General features: G+C 35.6%; 1 protein-coding gene across 1 annotated transcript; it reads right to left on the bottom strand.

The window, feature by feature from the left end:
- Positions 1–12: 12 nt before the first annotated feature.
- On the bottom strand, positions 13–16314 carry LOC123708052 (dnaJ homolog subfamily C member 16). The gene is made up of 14 exons (XM_045658516.1): positions 15939–16314; positions 15606–15782; positions 14977–15063; positions 14303–14583; positions 12328–12508; positions 11417–11618; positions 10647–10842; positions 9803–10026; positions 9505–9677; positions 8921–9049; positions 7911–8012; positions 6942–7143; positions 6156–6285; positions 13–4002 (listed from the first exon to the last, which is right to left on the bottom strand). Exons 1-14 carry the CDS (start codon positions 16112–16114, stop codon positions 3902–3904), a joined length of 2361 nt encoding a protein of 786 aa, XP_045514472.1. The 5' UTR covers positions 16115–16314; the 3' UTR covers positions 13–3901.
- Between the last annotated feature and the right edge of the window lie 1312 nt (positions 16315–17626).

The raw sequence follows: 17626 nt of genomic DNA, 5'->3' as shown, positions 1-17626 counted from the left end.
CAGAATATTAAATAAAATAAACAAATGAGAGAACAATATACTTTATTGTACAAATCAATATTGGAATAAAGACATAATTTAGAAGTAGGTATCTTAAAGAATTAACAATATAATTTAGTAATACACAAAAGCTAACAACAACCCATATACAAACACCCAACATGGTAAATTTTAGCTCAAACATGGTAACACATGACACACTCGCAATAAAACAAAGGTGTGAATATTGACAAAGAAAAGACTGATAAATGATCTTAAGGTTTAAATTGTAATAGCTGGATGCATTCATGAAATTATTATTTCAGACATTTTTCTCTAACCTATTTCTGAATCTTGTAAGGGTCAGAAGATATGGAGAAAAGAGATGACACTACTACATAGAGATAAGGTATGCACTTCTCTATGCAGGGCTAGCTGCATTAGTATTTTTGTCAGAAAAAGGTATTTATTCCACTTAGTTATAATGTAAGAGCAACCCCAAAACCGCCTTGTAAGATTGTTGTGAGGTGTTATTTTTTGGGGCAATACCAACTAAAAAAGGAATCTGCTATTTCTTAATAGATTCTGGTGTGGGCCTACAATTCTAGCCACACATGCCCCTGCTACTTTTCAGAAGAGGGAATGTGCAAATGCATTTCTAAGTCAGTAATAAAAAATAGTAACAATATTCACTATATATTTATATGTAACTGATATTGGTGCTGTCAGAAGAATATTGCCAATTTCAATCTATTCTGTATTAAAGTGAATATCAAGAATAATTAGTATTGTAGGTAACATAATTTATATGATATAAAACACATTTACACTGTCTTTTTAAACAAATAGGTCAATTTGTATATTACAAAGTTCTGTTGTTGCCAGATTAAAAAAATATTTTTGTTTATTTTATTAAAAACAGTTATAGGATAGATTATATAGAGATAGAAAGTCTTGATTATATTTCATACTATTTGAAATTAAATTGTATTACAAGAGGTGTGGGTATCAGGTACATACAAATTGCTTTTTTAAAGAATTATATTACAAACATATTGTAAAATGTTTGACAACAACAAATGCATTACATTTTTGTGATTATATTTAACAGAAAATTTGAACATTAAACATGTTGGTATATGATTTAAAATTACTTTTAGGGCGTGATTAAGATTAAGAGAAGACTTGACAGCATTCATTGCAGATATACATAACAATTGAAGATACATTTATTTTAATTAAATTCAATGGCATAAATCTAGTATATCATATGGGATCTTAACTATTTTAGTGAAGGCCACGCCCAAATTTATTACAATACACACAAATTATACTACTTAATAGCTAATAACAACACATTCGTAATATTGACTAGGGAAATTGTAACACAGTTCCAATCGAAATTAAACAGTACTTTCATTGCTCTTTAGATGTGTTTAAATTCAAGTTTTTTTTACAAATTGTGTATAATTATACCGCTGTACCAGCTAGTACTAGCTTTTCTTAATTTTATAAGCGCGGAGAAAATTAAAATCGTGGAAACTACAACCCACAAATATAGCCACAAGTACTCACTATCGAATTAAAAAGGAACATGAATGGGAAACTATATTAGTTAACGTCATGTGCGGGACGTGGGTTTGTAGGGATCTGGGCAGTTATGAGGAAGTCCCCCGGAAGTCACATGCAAAATATACACCAACCGAAAACAAGCGACCTTTCGCACATGGGTTGATTGATGGATACCAACCTTGTGATTGATTGTTTTAAATTTCCGATATTTTTTTTAAATATTGACTATTGTTTTCAGTGGGGGCACTTTGTATCAACAGGGCCCTGGGCTGCAGCCCAAAAAGCCCTTAATTAGATCCGCCCCCGTATAACGGATCCCCCCCTGATCTTGAATCATATGGAGTAAATTGAATATTTTAAAATTTATTTATATAAAGTAATATCTCTTAAATGTAATAAAGTCATAAAATTTACTTTATTACATTTACGAGTTTTTTTTTCTTCAATTGCATTTGTAACAAACACCATTATAGCATAAGTCTTTATTATAAATATTTATAGGTTCATATAGATATTTAAAAGAAATATGTGTAAACTTTGTAATTATTATAATATATGTTACTAAACAACAAACATCACCTAACCTTGAATTTAAAGAACGGTAAAGAGCAATTTTATTGAGTCTTCAGCTACATTTAAAATAATTTTACACCATAAGCAAAAAAAGCCCTTAACTTTCCAATACATATTTTTGAACTTCAACTGGTGTTGCCAGGAATCAAAACATTACAGTAATAATGGTAATATTCAACAGAAAATGTGACTTTTAATATTAAAGTGTAGGCACTGTTTTATTTTCTACTTATTTAAAAACGTTAGATAGCATATATTAATTGTAAATTCGAATACTAAGAAATATTAAATTTGGTAGGCACAGTTGAATAAACGAATACATATTTGTTGTCTAGTACTGATAATATCTTACTTCCACAGATAACAATGCATTCATATTTCAGAACATTATTTAAAAATAAATAAATTCTAATCGTGTAGCAGTATTGTTGCTTCATTAAATTAATTATTTATAAATTAATAAATATATTAAAAACTACGCCTACCAAATTTAGGCCCGCATTATTCCAACTCTACTGTCAAGAACTGTCAAATATATTCAGTGACAGCCTTGGAGATTTGTGGTTCGAATAACGTTAAAAATACGGGCGTTATTGTCTACAGTGCCAGAGTATAATACTGTATATATTATTAGCTATTGTGAGATATTGAAGAGAGCCTTATTTACAAGCTAGTCGTTAAACAAATTGTTGACTAGAACCAAGGCAAGTTTAAAGTGTTATTTTGGCAAACCTTATTTGTAGAATTTAAATAAATATTCTTAATAATTTAATTCTCAAATTGTCACATTTAAGCTCGCAAGCTTGCGCAATATAATGCAGTTATATTTTTTCAGGGACTTGTGACAAAGTCACTTTTGGACAGGTGGCGCGACATGAACATGGTCACGTGACAAAGCGTGAGCTTAGAGTATTTTTTCTGAAGCCTGTCGAAAGAAATCGAAAGTGTCTTCGTCTCAAACCCCTGGGTTTTTAAAAATAATATCAAAAACGCAATGACAGTAGTCAAATAACAAATTACCAGGTAGACTCACGTTGTTGGCTTTCCACTACAGACTGCTAAAACCGTCATCAATCTACTAAAATCCTGAAAAACTTGTCCGACCAAAGCTAAAATGTTCGTTATACATAACCTGACCTTTAGCAATAAATAGTCCTTTAGATATTAGAATTAAAACTAGCCTACGTGCGACTATCAGTGCTATTGTGATAGGCACTAATTCCATAACATTTGATCCTTATAATACCACAATTCATAGAGAATAGACAATGGATAACTTCGTAATAAAATACTAGTCAAAACATTTGTAACGTCAAGAAAAAAAATGAGATGAAAATTTCAAAGGCATTACTTAAAGCCATTCCATTGTCTATTCCCACATTACATATTTTTTAAATATTGGGGCCAGCAAATATGGTCAAAATTTTGTCCACAGACAGCCTCCAAACCATAGACTTAAACTCACTACTTCTTTCTAACTGGTCAAATTCTTGGGCAGTATAACCAGGCTATAAGCCTTCAGACAGTAATCGGAAATATATTTTTGGTTTGATTACTGTATGAAAAAAATAACAATGTCTAATTAAGAAAAAAACACGTAAAACAGCTTAAAAACTTCCCAAATCTAAACCACATATAAACACGAAAATTTACCAAAAGAAATGGCGTATGACTTTTCAGTCGTTCGAAATTCAGACCAACACGAAAAGACAGCAAAAAGTTTATGCCACCTTCGTGGTAAACAAAAATACCAAAGAGAACTAAAACTAAAGAGGTCTCACTTGGTTGTCATGTCAGGCCAGTAGTTGATGTAGTACCGATGTGTGCTGCCTTCGAAGAGACGATCCAACCAATTCTCCAGGCCATCGAGGAGATTTTCTGAAAATGAAAACAATACGAAAAAACCTAGTATATGTGTCTGGAATAACCGGAATAAGTAAGAATAAAAATTTGGTACAAGCAAGGGTGTCGTCGAACCCACTTGTCTATATTTTTTATTTTTATGTTGTGAGTTATATATTTATTTTATTAATAAGTAAGGCCATGTAAACAATTAATATTTTCCCATCCAGTGCCTACTGTTCCTGTCCCCCACAGCGTTAAGAATCGGCTGGTAGGGCCAAAATGTTAAGAGGGACTATCTATCTCGCTCTTCGTATTCGATAGATCCATCAAAATATAATTATTTAATTTTTGAGTTCTCTTTTTTTGGTAATAATTAAAATTCTTATTAAAAATCGTATTTTTCATAAAACAGGATACAAACGGGCAGGAGCCTCACCTGATGTTAAGTGATCCCGCCCAAGGACACTCAATGTCCTCTGGCTCGCGAATGCGTTGCCGGCCTTTTAAGAATTGGTACGCTCCATTATTGAAGGACTATAAGTCGAATTGGTTCGAGAATAGCTCAGTGGATAATTTACACATAGTGGTGGTGCTCGGAAAAAACTGCCTTAAAAAACTCTTAGTTATGGAACGACGGACGTCGAGGTGATACGGATGGATTTCGTATTCTGCCTCGACGTCCAATGATGAAAATCTTATTAACGCTTTACAATGACTACATTACAACTCTTTGCAATGTTTACATTTTGTTTGTTCAAAACTTAAGTCTTGTGTATGCAATTTTGATAAAGTTCTCAAAATCAATCCCACAAAATCCCTAGTGATATACAAATGTCAATAAATACATTTAAATCGTACGTTAAAGTAAAGCTTCTTGCTAAGGCCTATTATATTACAAATGAATGTTTAAACGATACTAGAGCTTGGATATGAATTGTTCAAGTATAAAGAGGTAACGCGACTGAATCTCTCGGCTGCATTTTCAGACTCTGGGACGATCGTCAACATCCACGACTGTTTTAATGTAAAGTGGGAACAAACCGTTTCAGTATAATGAGTATTATTATTATTTTCTTATGTACCCAAGTTCACATTTCAAGGATCGTCATGCTCGCTTAAATGTCATTGCTTGTGGCGGCGTCCATGCGTCGGGTTGTCTCTCTCCCTAAAATATGGCGAGGGGGCCGATGGCTGGGCTGGCCATGCGTCATACTCGTGAACGTGTGCTACTTGTGGTGACTGGCCGTACTTGAATTCGTGTATGCGGTGATGTTAGTTATTTTTGACTATGTATTTGCGTGTTGTTCCCACGAGAATGTAAGTGCGTGCTTCTATTTCACCATGCCTCCTGCTGATGTCATGTGGAACATGGTGTGATCGTTGCAGCTTCTTACAAACGTTGTGTAATACAAAAAAAATACTAGGCGATTAAAAAGAGTGGGGGGAGTGTTTATTGCCAGTTCTTCTCTTCCGTTCTACGCCCTTGATTTGTAAACTGGTAAATGTAAAATTAGAAGCATTTAATGTATATTTCTTTTTTATTAACGTTCATAAGTGTACATTGTGTTACCTATATGAATAAATGATTTTTGAGAGTGGATTTAAAAAAATGTAATGTCGTCGGCAAAGATTGAATGTGAATTCTGTAGTGCGTACTTTAGATCGGTCATGTACAGAATAAAAAGTAAAGGGCCAAATACTGATCCTTGAGGTACGCCACTTAATACTTGTCGAGGCAAGGACAGTATATCTCCAATGCGAACTTGAAAACATAGTTTCCGTAAGGTAATCCAAGTGAATATTTTTCCTCGGATCCTTAAGTGCTCTAATTTGCATGAAAGACGGCGAACTGGGACACGGTCAAAAGCTTTCTCAAAATCTAGGTAGATTATATCAATAGGATCACCCTGGTTGAAACTTCTTACCCATTGATTTAGGCACATGAGAAGATTATTGCGACAGATCGTCCTGGTAAAAATCCATACAGTTCGCAGGGTATAATATTTTTATCTGTATTGGAATTGTAACATTGAAAAATACGAGCACCTTCCACTAATCATAAAAGACAAAGTGGGAGAAGTTATTGATTAGAAGCGCGGCATCAAAAATTAAAATAGCAATGATAGCCAACCTTCGCATGGAGATGGCAGTATAAGAATATATAGTTGACATTCTTATCAACATACCTTGCAAGAGTATGGGCGGATCGTAGGAGTCTTCATCAGACGAATCCGGGTCAGTTGTGAATCCAATAAAGGCCCCAGCCTCCGGGTCGATGTCGCCACCGCCGAGGGAACGGGTCATACGACTCATTCGCTGTAACAATTCACAATATCTTATCAAGAGATAATTTTATACCTACCCACAATATATAAAAACTTCTTTTAAGAATTTGTGATACAATTTTAGAAAATACGTTTGTCTGTCACTTTCGTTAACGCTGTAATGAAAAGAGACAGATGGGTTTAGACACGTTTTATTTTTACGAAATTTTATTCAAATAACAAGATCAATATTATTTTTATGCTGTCTTTTTTCATAACATAAACTCAATTTAAAGGAAGGAGACAAAATACTTAAGTGTAAAAACCAAGTCCGTCGTATACGGCAACTCGATATATACGGTTTTTTTCTAGCTCGGCTCGCAAGTGCGTTGCCTGCCTTTTAAGAATTCGTACAATCTTTGTTTGAAGGACCATGTTAAGTGATACAGCTGCCTATAGTCACTCACATTGCCAGAGGGCTCGCCCTTGCGTGTGCCGGTCTTTTAAGAATTGGTATGATATTTTCTTGAAAGACCCTATTGTAAAGGAACGGTAACCATGGCAACAGTTTATCTATAGTACACATTTTTGTTTTTATTATGATGCGTTAAGATACGTTACTTTCCATTGTTACGTTTTCCCGCTGTCTATACAGCGTACGGTAACCATGGCAACGCGGTATCCACAGATAAAATATATATAGGATACCTTATGCGGCTTAGCACACTCCGGATGTTTCGCGTGGTAGATACAGAAGTACTTCCTGTGCGGGTTCAGGGCTAGGACTGTTCCCACGCAGTTGCGAGCATTCACCCTCAAAGCACCTCCACCGAGGGACAGCTCCAGCACCCGCCTGAACCATTCCACGCCCCGCTCCACGCACAGATATGCAAACACTAGTGTTTTGTTCCTATAAAAGTTCAAAAACTGTAACCGACGTTTAAAAAAAAGGTTAGGTTAAACCTGTTGATTGTTGGAATTAGCTTAGCTATTACGCTTCCGTGTGAATTTTGTGTGTCTAGAAATTTATCAAAAACTAAAAATCCTATCGAGTTAGGACTGTTCCAGTCCAGGTTTCATCGAAATCCGTTCAGTAGTTATTGAAATATGTATCTATGAATTTCTGGAGAGGACGTCCGACGGAGAGAGGAGTCCTGGAGCGAATCACAGTAAAGATTGCTGCAGCCCACGAACAAAGGCCTCCAATACGAGAATGTCGAGGTTATTCAACTTCTTAACCCCACGGACCTAGTCCAAGTAGAGAAAAGGACAAAAGAAAGAAAAGGACAAAACTGTGAAGTGGAAGAAATAGAACACAAGAAGAGAGTGTCTTCTCTTTAATATACTGTAAATGTTATTAGACACTTACTTATCTTAAATAACCTTTTACTTAATTAGGTTATATTGAAATTACTTATTAGACTTAAGTTAGGCTAGATCGTAATGTTCCATGAAGAAGACACACACATGTATAAAAAAATGCATTTCAGGAAGGAACAATAAAGGTAAATATTGTCAACATCAATTTGAAGTCGGTTTAAAAATAATATATATAATTTGTAATTTTAGGCCAAATTATAAAATAATTATGGAACACGTTATGGATTTTTTTCTTCTTCATGTGCTTTGATATCAGAACCATATCTGTAGTCCGGCATCACACCTCATTTTACTTACTTGCGATACGGCCAAACGATTTTATGAAATTTGGACAAGAGCTGCACACGACTTTGCATGTCCACCAACACGACAATCGTCCGGCAACCCGGCTTCTGTAGTCTAAAAAAAAACCCAAATTGTTAACAAATGTCTCTTTATAGTATGCAAATGTACGTCCAAAAAAATAAAATAAAATATGTTTATTATGGAACATAAGATAAAAGTATCACTTTATTCCACGTCATTAAATTTGAATAGGTAGACATCCCTACTCATCGGCAAAGAAGACAGAGGGTGTAGGCCGAGAGAAAAAGCCGGCGTAAAAACTGTCAGTACTCTTTTAAAATAGCAAATCATCAAACAACACTTATTTTAAAACAAATATCGCAAATTAATTAAAAGTAGCCTGTCTAGCACCAATCCCAGGCCCTTTTAACATCTAGATAATCGTTTAGTTTTTAGTAAGCCTTTTTACACAGCTTTTCTTTAATACATTTCTTAAATTTATTAAATTTTTTTTGTAAATTCGTTCTTTAAACAGTTGGTCGTTTAACTCCCAGGAAAGACCCCCACCGAGAGTCGATTCTACAGTTCACTAGGCGAAAAGAAAATGCTTTGTAAGTGGAAATTTCCATGAAGGTGATGTTTCAGATATATAGAACAATTCTGTTATCAGTATAAAGTTAGAGAAATTAAAAAAAAAATGTTAAATATTTTAGATTTTCATACAACAGAAGGCGTTAAATGATTATTACATTTTTGCTAAGGGAACGTACAAGTATTACGTCACGTAATTTTTGGAGATTCTTGAATGTTCTTTGAATCTCCCCCCACCCCCATGAAACGCGCCGTAACGTTTCTGTATCCAATAGTAAAACCTTTCGTGGCCAAGCCCAGTGACTCTTTACAACTAAAATTTACAAGAGGATAACAGGACACCACCAAAATTCGTTACGTAATACTTGAACGCTCCCTAACTTTAATTATTTTTATAATTTAAACACAAAATTAAATTATAAATGGCCTACCTGACAAGTCCATTATACTTCTCAGCTCTGAGTTCATGCATTCTCATCTCTGGTTTTGTTTCCTTTTTGCCGCCATTTTGGTCGCGTCTCTCCTGTTTTTGACGTTGTACGGACTCTTCTTCTACGCGACTGAATTAAAAATATTAACAAAATAATGTTGAATCAATTTCGCTGAAGTATTTGTAAAAATTCTGAAGTTCTTAAATACTTTTAGTTATAATATGAAATATATAATATTTATATAACAGTTGTAAAAATCTAATAATTTTACCATATAACTTTTTTGTAGAACAAAACGGGTATTACTGAAGGTTCAAGGCTGTTAAAGCAGTAATGCCAAATCCTACAAAATGTAGGGTTGAATCGTGCGTTTAAAACCTGTTCCTTCTAAAAACCCCACAAGACATCTTGATTCTCCTTTAAGTTGGGAGGGGAGAACCCCCAAGTTGGCAACACTGTAAACTTGACAAACAATAATGGCGCCAGACACCGCTAGACAGTGACATTAACAATCAATCTCTATGGTTTGTATCACAGACGCTACTGTAGGAGCATAGTTCAAAAGGATTTTCTTCTATACTCACATAAGATACGCCATCAAATATCCAATGGCAAGTACCAAAACGACAGTGGCTAGTACGGATATAGCTGATATCGCGTGCTGAGTCCTCAAAGCGAGGATTGTCCTTTCGCTCCACTCCCCTACTTTTAGAAACGCTCGCCATATCGCGCTTTTTGCCGCTTCGTCTAGTAATTCCTGAAAATATTCAATCATAAGCCACTCCATACACTAAGAGAAAAGTGAGAGACACGTGTCCCCTTGGTAGACATGAAAAAAACCGAAGAAATTTGATTTCTCAATCGTGTTTTTTGTTCACTTACTTGTACTCTTGCTTCATAAGCCACCACTTCATTGGGTTTGAGCAGCCTTTTGACCAGCTGTTCCAACGCTGTCGTGGTCTCATTAAGCCTCTGTTGGTATGTAGGGTCATCATCACACCTGGCACAACTCGGCCAAGATTCGTTTAACCACTCAAATTGAACTCTGGTCGCTTCACGCCGCCATATTACTACAATGCGGTGTTCTATTGATGAGAGGTCTATACCTGGCGAGTTAATATGGTTAATAGTTATATTATATGTATTATATATAGATAAAATAAAATATGTTTATTATGGAACATAAGATTCAGGTATCACTTATTCCACGTCATTGAATTTGAATACGTAGACATTCCTACTCATCGGCAAAGAAGACAGAGGATGTAGGCCGAGAGAAAAAGCCGGCGTAAAACAACACTTATTTTAAAACAAATATTGCAAATTAATTAGAAGTCGCCTGTCTAGCACTAGTCCCAGGCAATTTTAAAAACAGCCCATCTTTACATATATAATTCTACTCTACGTGTGTATGTCACTAAACTGATCTTAAACGGCTGGACCAAATTGAATGATTTGTATGCGTTTGGGTGGCGCCCTGGTTGGTTTACTCACAAATGAGCCCGGCAGATGGTGCTGCAGTGTATATATAAATATTCTGTGCACGTGTTCGTTATTAAACTCCTAAACGGTTGAACAGATTTTGATGAAATTGTTTGTTGAAGTGGATTCGAGAATGATTACAGTATTAGAAATGTTTTTTTTGTATGTATGACGTGTAACAGGACAACATCTGTCTGATCCGCTAGTTTATTATAAAATAATATATTTTGCCAATTTGACTCACCGGAAACATTGGCCAATGCGGTAACAAATTCCGGTTGCTTATGCGCATACAAGTACGCGTATCTCAGTCGCTCGGGCGCCCGCTTGGCGAGCGGTCGTAGGTCTCTAAGCACGTGCGAGTCACGTGTTATTATAACGCAACACAAACGACGCCGGGCGGCACGCCACTCCACGGGACATACCGTGTCTAGAACGCTCTGTAAATTGTATATTTTATTTAGTTAGACATTTATTTGCTAAAGTAATTCTCTCGGTAATTTGAGTCTTTGACGTATCATATCCATACAACACTCCACACCGCCATCGAACTCAACCAGTGACAGAATGTTTTGACGTGACGTCTTATAATTAGATGGAGCCGGCTGCACGCACGAAAAAACATGACGCATGCGGCGTTACCTCGCTCTGAGGCGTTCCATTTAAGGCTTGAAGTGCAAGCGAGAGCGCGGAACGAGCGACAAAGAGGCACAATCGGCCTCCGCGTTCGACATGTCTCTTTCCTACTTGAGTGAGCGATGAAAAAAAATGACATAATTGTATTAAAGCGTACACATAAATGTAACTTGATCAATTCAATTGTGATTTCCATTTACCTCCTTCTCTTCCATACAAAATATCTATCAAACAAATAAAATTAAAATTTTCTTTTGAAAAAGCAACCATTCCATCAGTATTTTCTTATAACGTTGTCACGTTCAACTATCGTCAGTAAACCGACTTTACAAACAACCGATTTTTTAAAATAAAACTCTATACCTCAATGAATCTCACCTGTGAAGAGAGTCGAGGCAAGGTCAATATCTGATTAGCTTCTATGAGTTGTGTGAGAGTCTGTGTCGCTATCTCTGTGGTGCTGACTGTGGCAGCGGCTTCAGATGAATCTTCCTTTAACAGGACCATTGTGTCCATATTCCTCTGCACTTTGTATCTAGCAGTTAGGTTTTGTGTGTTATGGGCTGATATGTCGACGAAACTGAAATTTGTAAAAGGGAATATTTTGTTCAACGCTTTTTGGAGATTCTTGACCCCCCCCCCCATGTAACGCGCCGTAACGTTTATCTGTACCCAAAAGTAAAACGTTTCGTGACCACCCAGGGACTCTTTATAACTGTTTATGTAAAGTATGGAGTCGCAAATAATTCATACCCCGCCCCGCATCGTAACGTTTTACAAGAGGACCCCCCCCCCACCAAATCATAACGTAAAACTTGAACGCCCTAAGTAAAATTCAGAACAAATTCTCTCAGTTATGGAAACAAACGTGTCCATACTAAGACATGTAAACAATCATCTTTCGACACTTTGTTACCAAGCCCGAGTTTCTTTGGACATGTAAAACCCAGAGATCTCCTTTCTCCATTAGAATCCTTTATACTTGATGAACATAGGCTGTTAAATATTTTCTGTTTTGTATCAAATTTCAATAGTGTAACCAAAGGTATGAAATCACAAAAAATGTATTTGAGTCATTAAATTTAATCATTAATCACAACTAATTTAATCAATATTTTAGGCCGGCAACGCACTCGCGAGCCATTTGGCAATAAGTGTCCATGGGCTGCGGTATCACTTAACGTCAGATGCCTCTAAATCATTTGCTCTCTGTTCAATGAAAACCTGTCCTGTCTCTGGTCCCTGTCAGTAGAGCTGGCACCTTCAGAGATAAAAGATAAAGTACTCACGCAAATGACACCCAGTCCCTATAATGAAAAGCGGTGATCAGATATCGCAGTCTAATCAAATGTCTTTCCTCAAATATCAGAGCCTTCACTTTATTGTCCTCGAAGTCGTTCAAAAATGCGTCCGCGTTGCCATCGTTCAAATTATGTATCAGTCTGTATGGGAACTTCCAACGTATGTATTCTGTAAATAATAATTGAATATATCTTTCAAGGTCTGCAAAAAAAGCAACGGCTCAACTAAACGAAATCTATGGGGCAAAATTTTATAGGAGACTCAAAAAAGCTTATTATTTAGAATTTTTTATTTATTTTTAGAATAGAAGGACAAACGATTCTACAGGACGCCCAAAAAAGGCAGTCATTGCAGCCCATTGACTTTATAGAATACGCAATGAGAGATCAGTTTACGTTGGAGATTGACAACTCGACAAGCCCTTCACTTATTTTGGTCAAAAGTAAAAACCTGGTATTTTTTAAGCACCAGCCCAGATGAGAGCAGTTTTGCATATAAGGTCATAATTAAGCCTTGTAGAGCAGCATGCGTTGTACCTCAAGGAAATATTGCTTAGCCCAGATTTTTGGGAGGCGGCCATTTTGGTACATATAGGTTATATGGAATAATACGTTACACTACTAGCATTTTGATATAATTTTTTGAGATTTCAACATAAATGTTTGCATTATATTTGGTCCTTACATATGAAATTGGCGTTTTGTATGATATTGGAGGAACAAAAAGTCGAATATTTTTTAATATAATATATTTAATTAATCAAAGTATGATCCCTTTACTAAAAAACCAGTCGGACGGGAATCAATAAAATCTGTGAAGAAGATTTGGAGTAGCCCATCAGAGTTAAATTTATTCCCTTGCACGAAGTTGTCCAAATTTCGAAAAAAAAATGGTAATCTGTTGGAGCAAGGTCCAGGGAGTACGGAGGATGTCTTAGAAATTCCAATTGAAGCTCTTCTAATTTGGTAGCCGTCTGTTGTGCAGTGTGTGGTCTAGCGTTGTCGTGAAGTAGCAGTGGCGTGGAGCGATTGACCAGCCTAGGTTGTTTAGCCGCTAGCTTTTCCATCATGGTTTGCAATTGATGACAATAGACATCAGCCGTAATAGTCTGGCCAGGTTTGAGAAAACTGCAATGAACAATACCGGCACTAGTCCACCAAACGCTAACAAGTAACTTTTTTGGGATAATTATCGCTTGGGGCAGGATTTGGCTGGCTGGCCAGGATCCAACCATTGCGCTGAGCGCTTCCGATTATCGTATAGAATCCATTTTTCATCACAGGTAATGATTAGGTTTAAAATACCTTTATTATTGTGCCGGTTCAGTAATGTAACGCAGCAGTCGACGCGCGTTTGCCGGTTTGGTTCAGTCAATTCGTGAGGTACCCACCTTTCAAGCTTTTTAATCTTCCCAATTTGCTTCAAGTGAATTAAAACAGTTTTATCACAACAACAAGCCTGCAGCTAACTTGGACGTGGTTTGCGATGGATCCGCTTCCACAATAGCCTTCAATACTTCATTATCAACTTGGGTCTCATGCCGTCCACGGGGCTTGTTCTGCAGGTTGAAATTTCCAGAACGAAAACGTTGGAACCAAAAACGAACTGTGTTTTCTTTTGCAACATGACCGCCATACACATCATTCACCCTTCGAGTCGTTCCCGCAGCACTAGTGCCACGGCGGAACTCGTACTCGTAAATAATGCGATACTTTTCCATTTTGTAAAATAAGTGACGCAAACAGAAAAAAACAAATGAATGACGGTCATCGAAGCACAAATACATGAGTAAATAGCAGTACAAATTTGACTTTGGAGTTCCTTACCAAAGAGGAGAACATCGTGATTAAAGTGGCCAGTACGAAATACGCCAATTTCATATGTAAGGACCTAATATAAACACTGACTAGTTTAGCACAATTTTATAATTCAATCATCATTAAAAGTAATCCATCAACTTACCTAACACTTTTGGTAATGATGTTAAACTGTCCTTATAAATATAGATCTGTTTATCCAATACAAATGTCAGGCATGGTACTCCATGTACCCCAAGTCTTCTTGCTAAGCTGGCTTCATGGCCGGCATGAACTGTCGCCAGGGTTACTCCCAGTGGCTGAAGGGCTTCTACCAGTTTTCTCCACGAAGACGCCGATCGGACACAATCAAAGCACCAGTCTGTATAAAACAGCACCAGAGCTGGTGTGTTGACACTCTTTTCGAGTATATTATTCTCAAAATGTCTGAAATTGTTTTGTTTTATAAGTTGTAATGTTTCCTATGTGAAGAAAAAGGATTCATTTCAAAATAGATTTATGGAAATTGCAGACGGCAAAATGATTAATTTTTGTATATGTTTACAATGAACAAAGAGTATAGTTAATTCCGGCAAAATTTGATGACTTTCAAGTTAAACTTTGACCAACATTAATGATTAGTAGTTAGTAGTCGATTTAAATAATAAAGTTAACTAATTGGTTTATTGTAAACTTGTTATTATGAACACATTCTCCATGAAACATTTTAATAAGCGTTTTCTGGTACACAGACTCATCTAAAAGTACTATTAGAAATATATATAAAATGAGGCCTAGAAGTTAAGAATTTTTTCTAAGTAGGTGAAAAAAATTAGATACCTGGTAGTAACAGACAATTTGTGGAACAATGTTATATCTTGGTCTTGTGAACGAAAATGGGCACTGAAGAAATCAAATGGATCATTGCTGAAAAAAACATTAATTGTAATACTTAACTTAAAGAGAAATACTAAACTTTTGTTAACACATTACTGTGCTTCATGTTATTGATGTAGACAAAATTATACATATATTTTGATCATAATTTTTTTATTATTATTAATTAAATTTTCACCTAGGTTTAATACCTAAAAGTGATATACTAACAAACTTCAAGAAACAGATATATTGCAGATGTCTAGCAATTACAAATTTATTGTTCTTAAAATATCTTAAGGAAAAATATTTATTCAATGCTTCTGTTAAATGGATTGTAAATGTATCACACATTCCAACTGTCTGACTGAGCTTTGTTAGTTGTAAGAATTTTACAAAAAATTGATTGAATTGAAAATCAAATTTTAATATTGTTACCTTATTTTATTGCAATTAATAAAATAAGGTAACAATATTACACTATTATACTATTTAACAATATTATTATTTATAACAATATTATACTATTTAAATTTAACTAACAAAATTCATTTTAAGTGTAACTTCTTACACTCAAAGATTACTGGGCTTACCTAAACCTTGCATACTGACTATAGTCATGTCTTTGCTTATACATGTGGTCATCTTCATTGGTGATGCCATATAAATCATATGCCTGTCTGCGCTCGGAGTCTGATAGCAGTTCATATGCTTGCTTGATCTCAACAAACCGAGATTCAGCATTTGTATCCTCATTCTTGTCTGGGTGCCTAGGAAATATTATACACATTAGACATTTATTGGAATGTTTAATACTGTAATGACCTTTTATTACTTTTAACTGAGAAAATAATGGATTTATTGATTATAAATTGATTTGCAAATATATATGACACAACAAAGATTCATTGATATTAATGACTTACCATTCTTTAGCCAATTGCCTATACGCCTTGCGTATTTCAGGCAATGTTGCTCGACGATGTATACCCAGTATTTGATATGGGTCACCGATTTTCTGGCACAATATGAGAGGGCACAACACCAACATTAGAAGCACGCAAAGCCATCGCCCTTTCCAACACTTGCAGTTCCATTGCATATTCTTAAATTATAGCAGTCCCGGAAACCGAACCTTTTTACAATAACTCATAAGAGGGACTCATGCCGAGTTCAAGAACTCCATGCCAAACAACATTAGTAATAGATCTAGTTAATAATTAAGAGTCTTATCACTCATTCGTCTTAAAATAGAACGAGATGTTGAAAAGTTGCGAATTCGGGAAAATCTCGGAAAAACTGAAAATAATAAACGTCAATGTACGGAGAACGTCAACCGTCACTCATACGAGAGTGTGATAACTCAAAAGATTGAAGTTACCATAGGCACAGAATAAAATCGTCTTGGCTGTGATAACCGACTGGAAATAAGTGTTGTTAATAGGTAATCACATTAAAATGATAACGCACATGAGTTCTCTTGATTTGAATTAAATCTGTTGAGCTGTTTGGTCACAATAATGTATATTACAAAAGAAATCAATTGTATGTAGTAAAAATACAATGGATAGTGGCCATTGATAATTTTTATAAGAGACGTTGCCGTTTTGTGTTATGCTGTTATGCGAAACTGTGGTCAAAGGTCAAAAAATATATTTCCCATGTATCTAGTAGTAAGATCCCGCGCCGCCCATTCCCTGCCCTACCCTATTTACCTTTTGACCTCTTATCTCTCAATCGATTTGTCACTGTAACCAAAATTGGTTATGTAATTTGTCCAGACGCAGGTCCCTATCCCTTATGCGCACGTATTCATGTTAAGTCTTATGAATAAATAAGTTGTGATTAAACCTATTGAATGTATAACAAAGATACATTTATCATAAGGCTACACGGCACACCTTAGATGTATGTAGTTGAGATTTATTGAAATATTCGTACGACACTTCTGAACATCTTAAAAGTAAACAATCGCATCCTATTAATCTTAATTGTTATGATTTCGACACAAGTGAAGTTAGCTATAACATTTACGTCCCAATTGTGGGTATTCTTTTGATCCTACCGAACTATCACGGCAATGTCGCGGCGTTGTCGTTTTTATAAATTCGTATGAATGACATTGCATGGGTTCATTATTGACTCAATTGGTTTGTATGGAAAAATGAGTTCCTTATTTATTAACTTGTAGATATACTGTTACTTTTTGTGTACTGTTACTACAACCGATTTATATTTAACATGTGCATGTATTATAAAGAATAATAATTTGATTGTTTGTTTGCTTGCATTGAATAGGCTCCAAAACGACTAGACCGATATGAAAAATGCTTTATCCATTAGAAAAATTATCCGTAAGTATTGCTTTAATATTAAAAAAAAACATCCCTTCTAAACTTACGCTATAATATATATGTATTATTATCAAAACATAGGCACAAGTGTATCAAGATACCATTCTTGAGAAGGTAATGAAGCCCCTTAATAATACCATGTTCAATAACCAAGAAAGATCCTTCCAGCAAGACTCGGCGCCGGGGGCCTATAGCTCGGCTACGGCTTGCTCTAAACGTCATGATAATTTGTGACTCCCTAACACAATCCGTACGATTGG

Source organism: Pieris brassicae, chromosome 4 (assembly GCF_905147105.1).
Source record: "Pieris brassicae chromosome 4, ilPieBrab1.1, whole genome shotgun sequence".
NCBI classification, from domain to species: domain Eukaryota; kingdom Metazoa; phylum Arthropoda; class Insecta; order Lepidoptera; family Pieridae; genus Pieris; species Pieris brassicae.
This window is presented reverse-complemented; position numbering and strand designations above follow the sequence as displayed.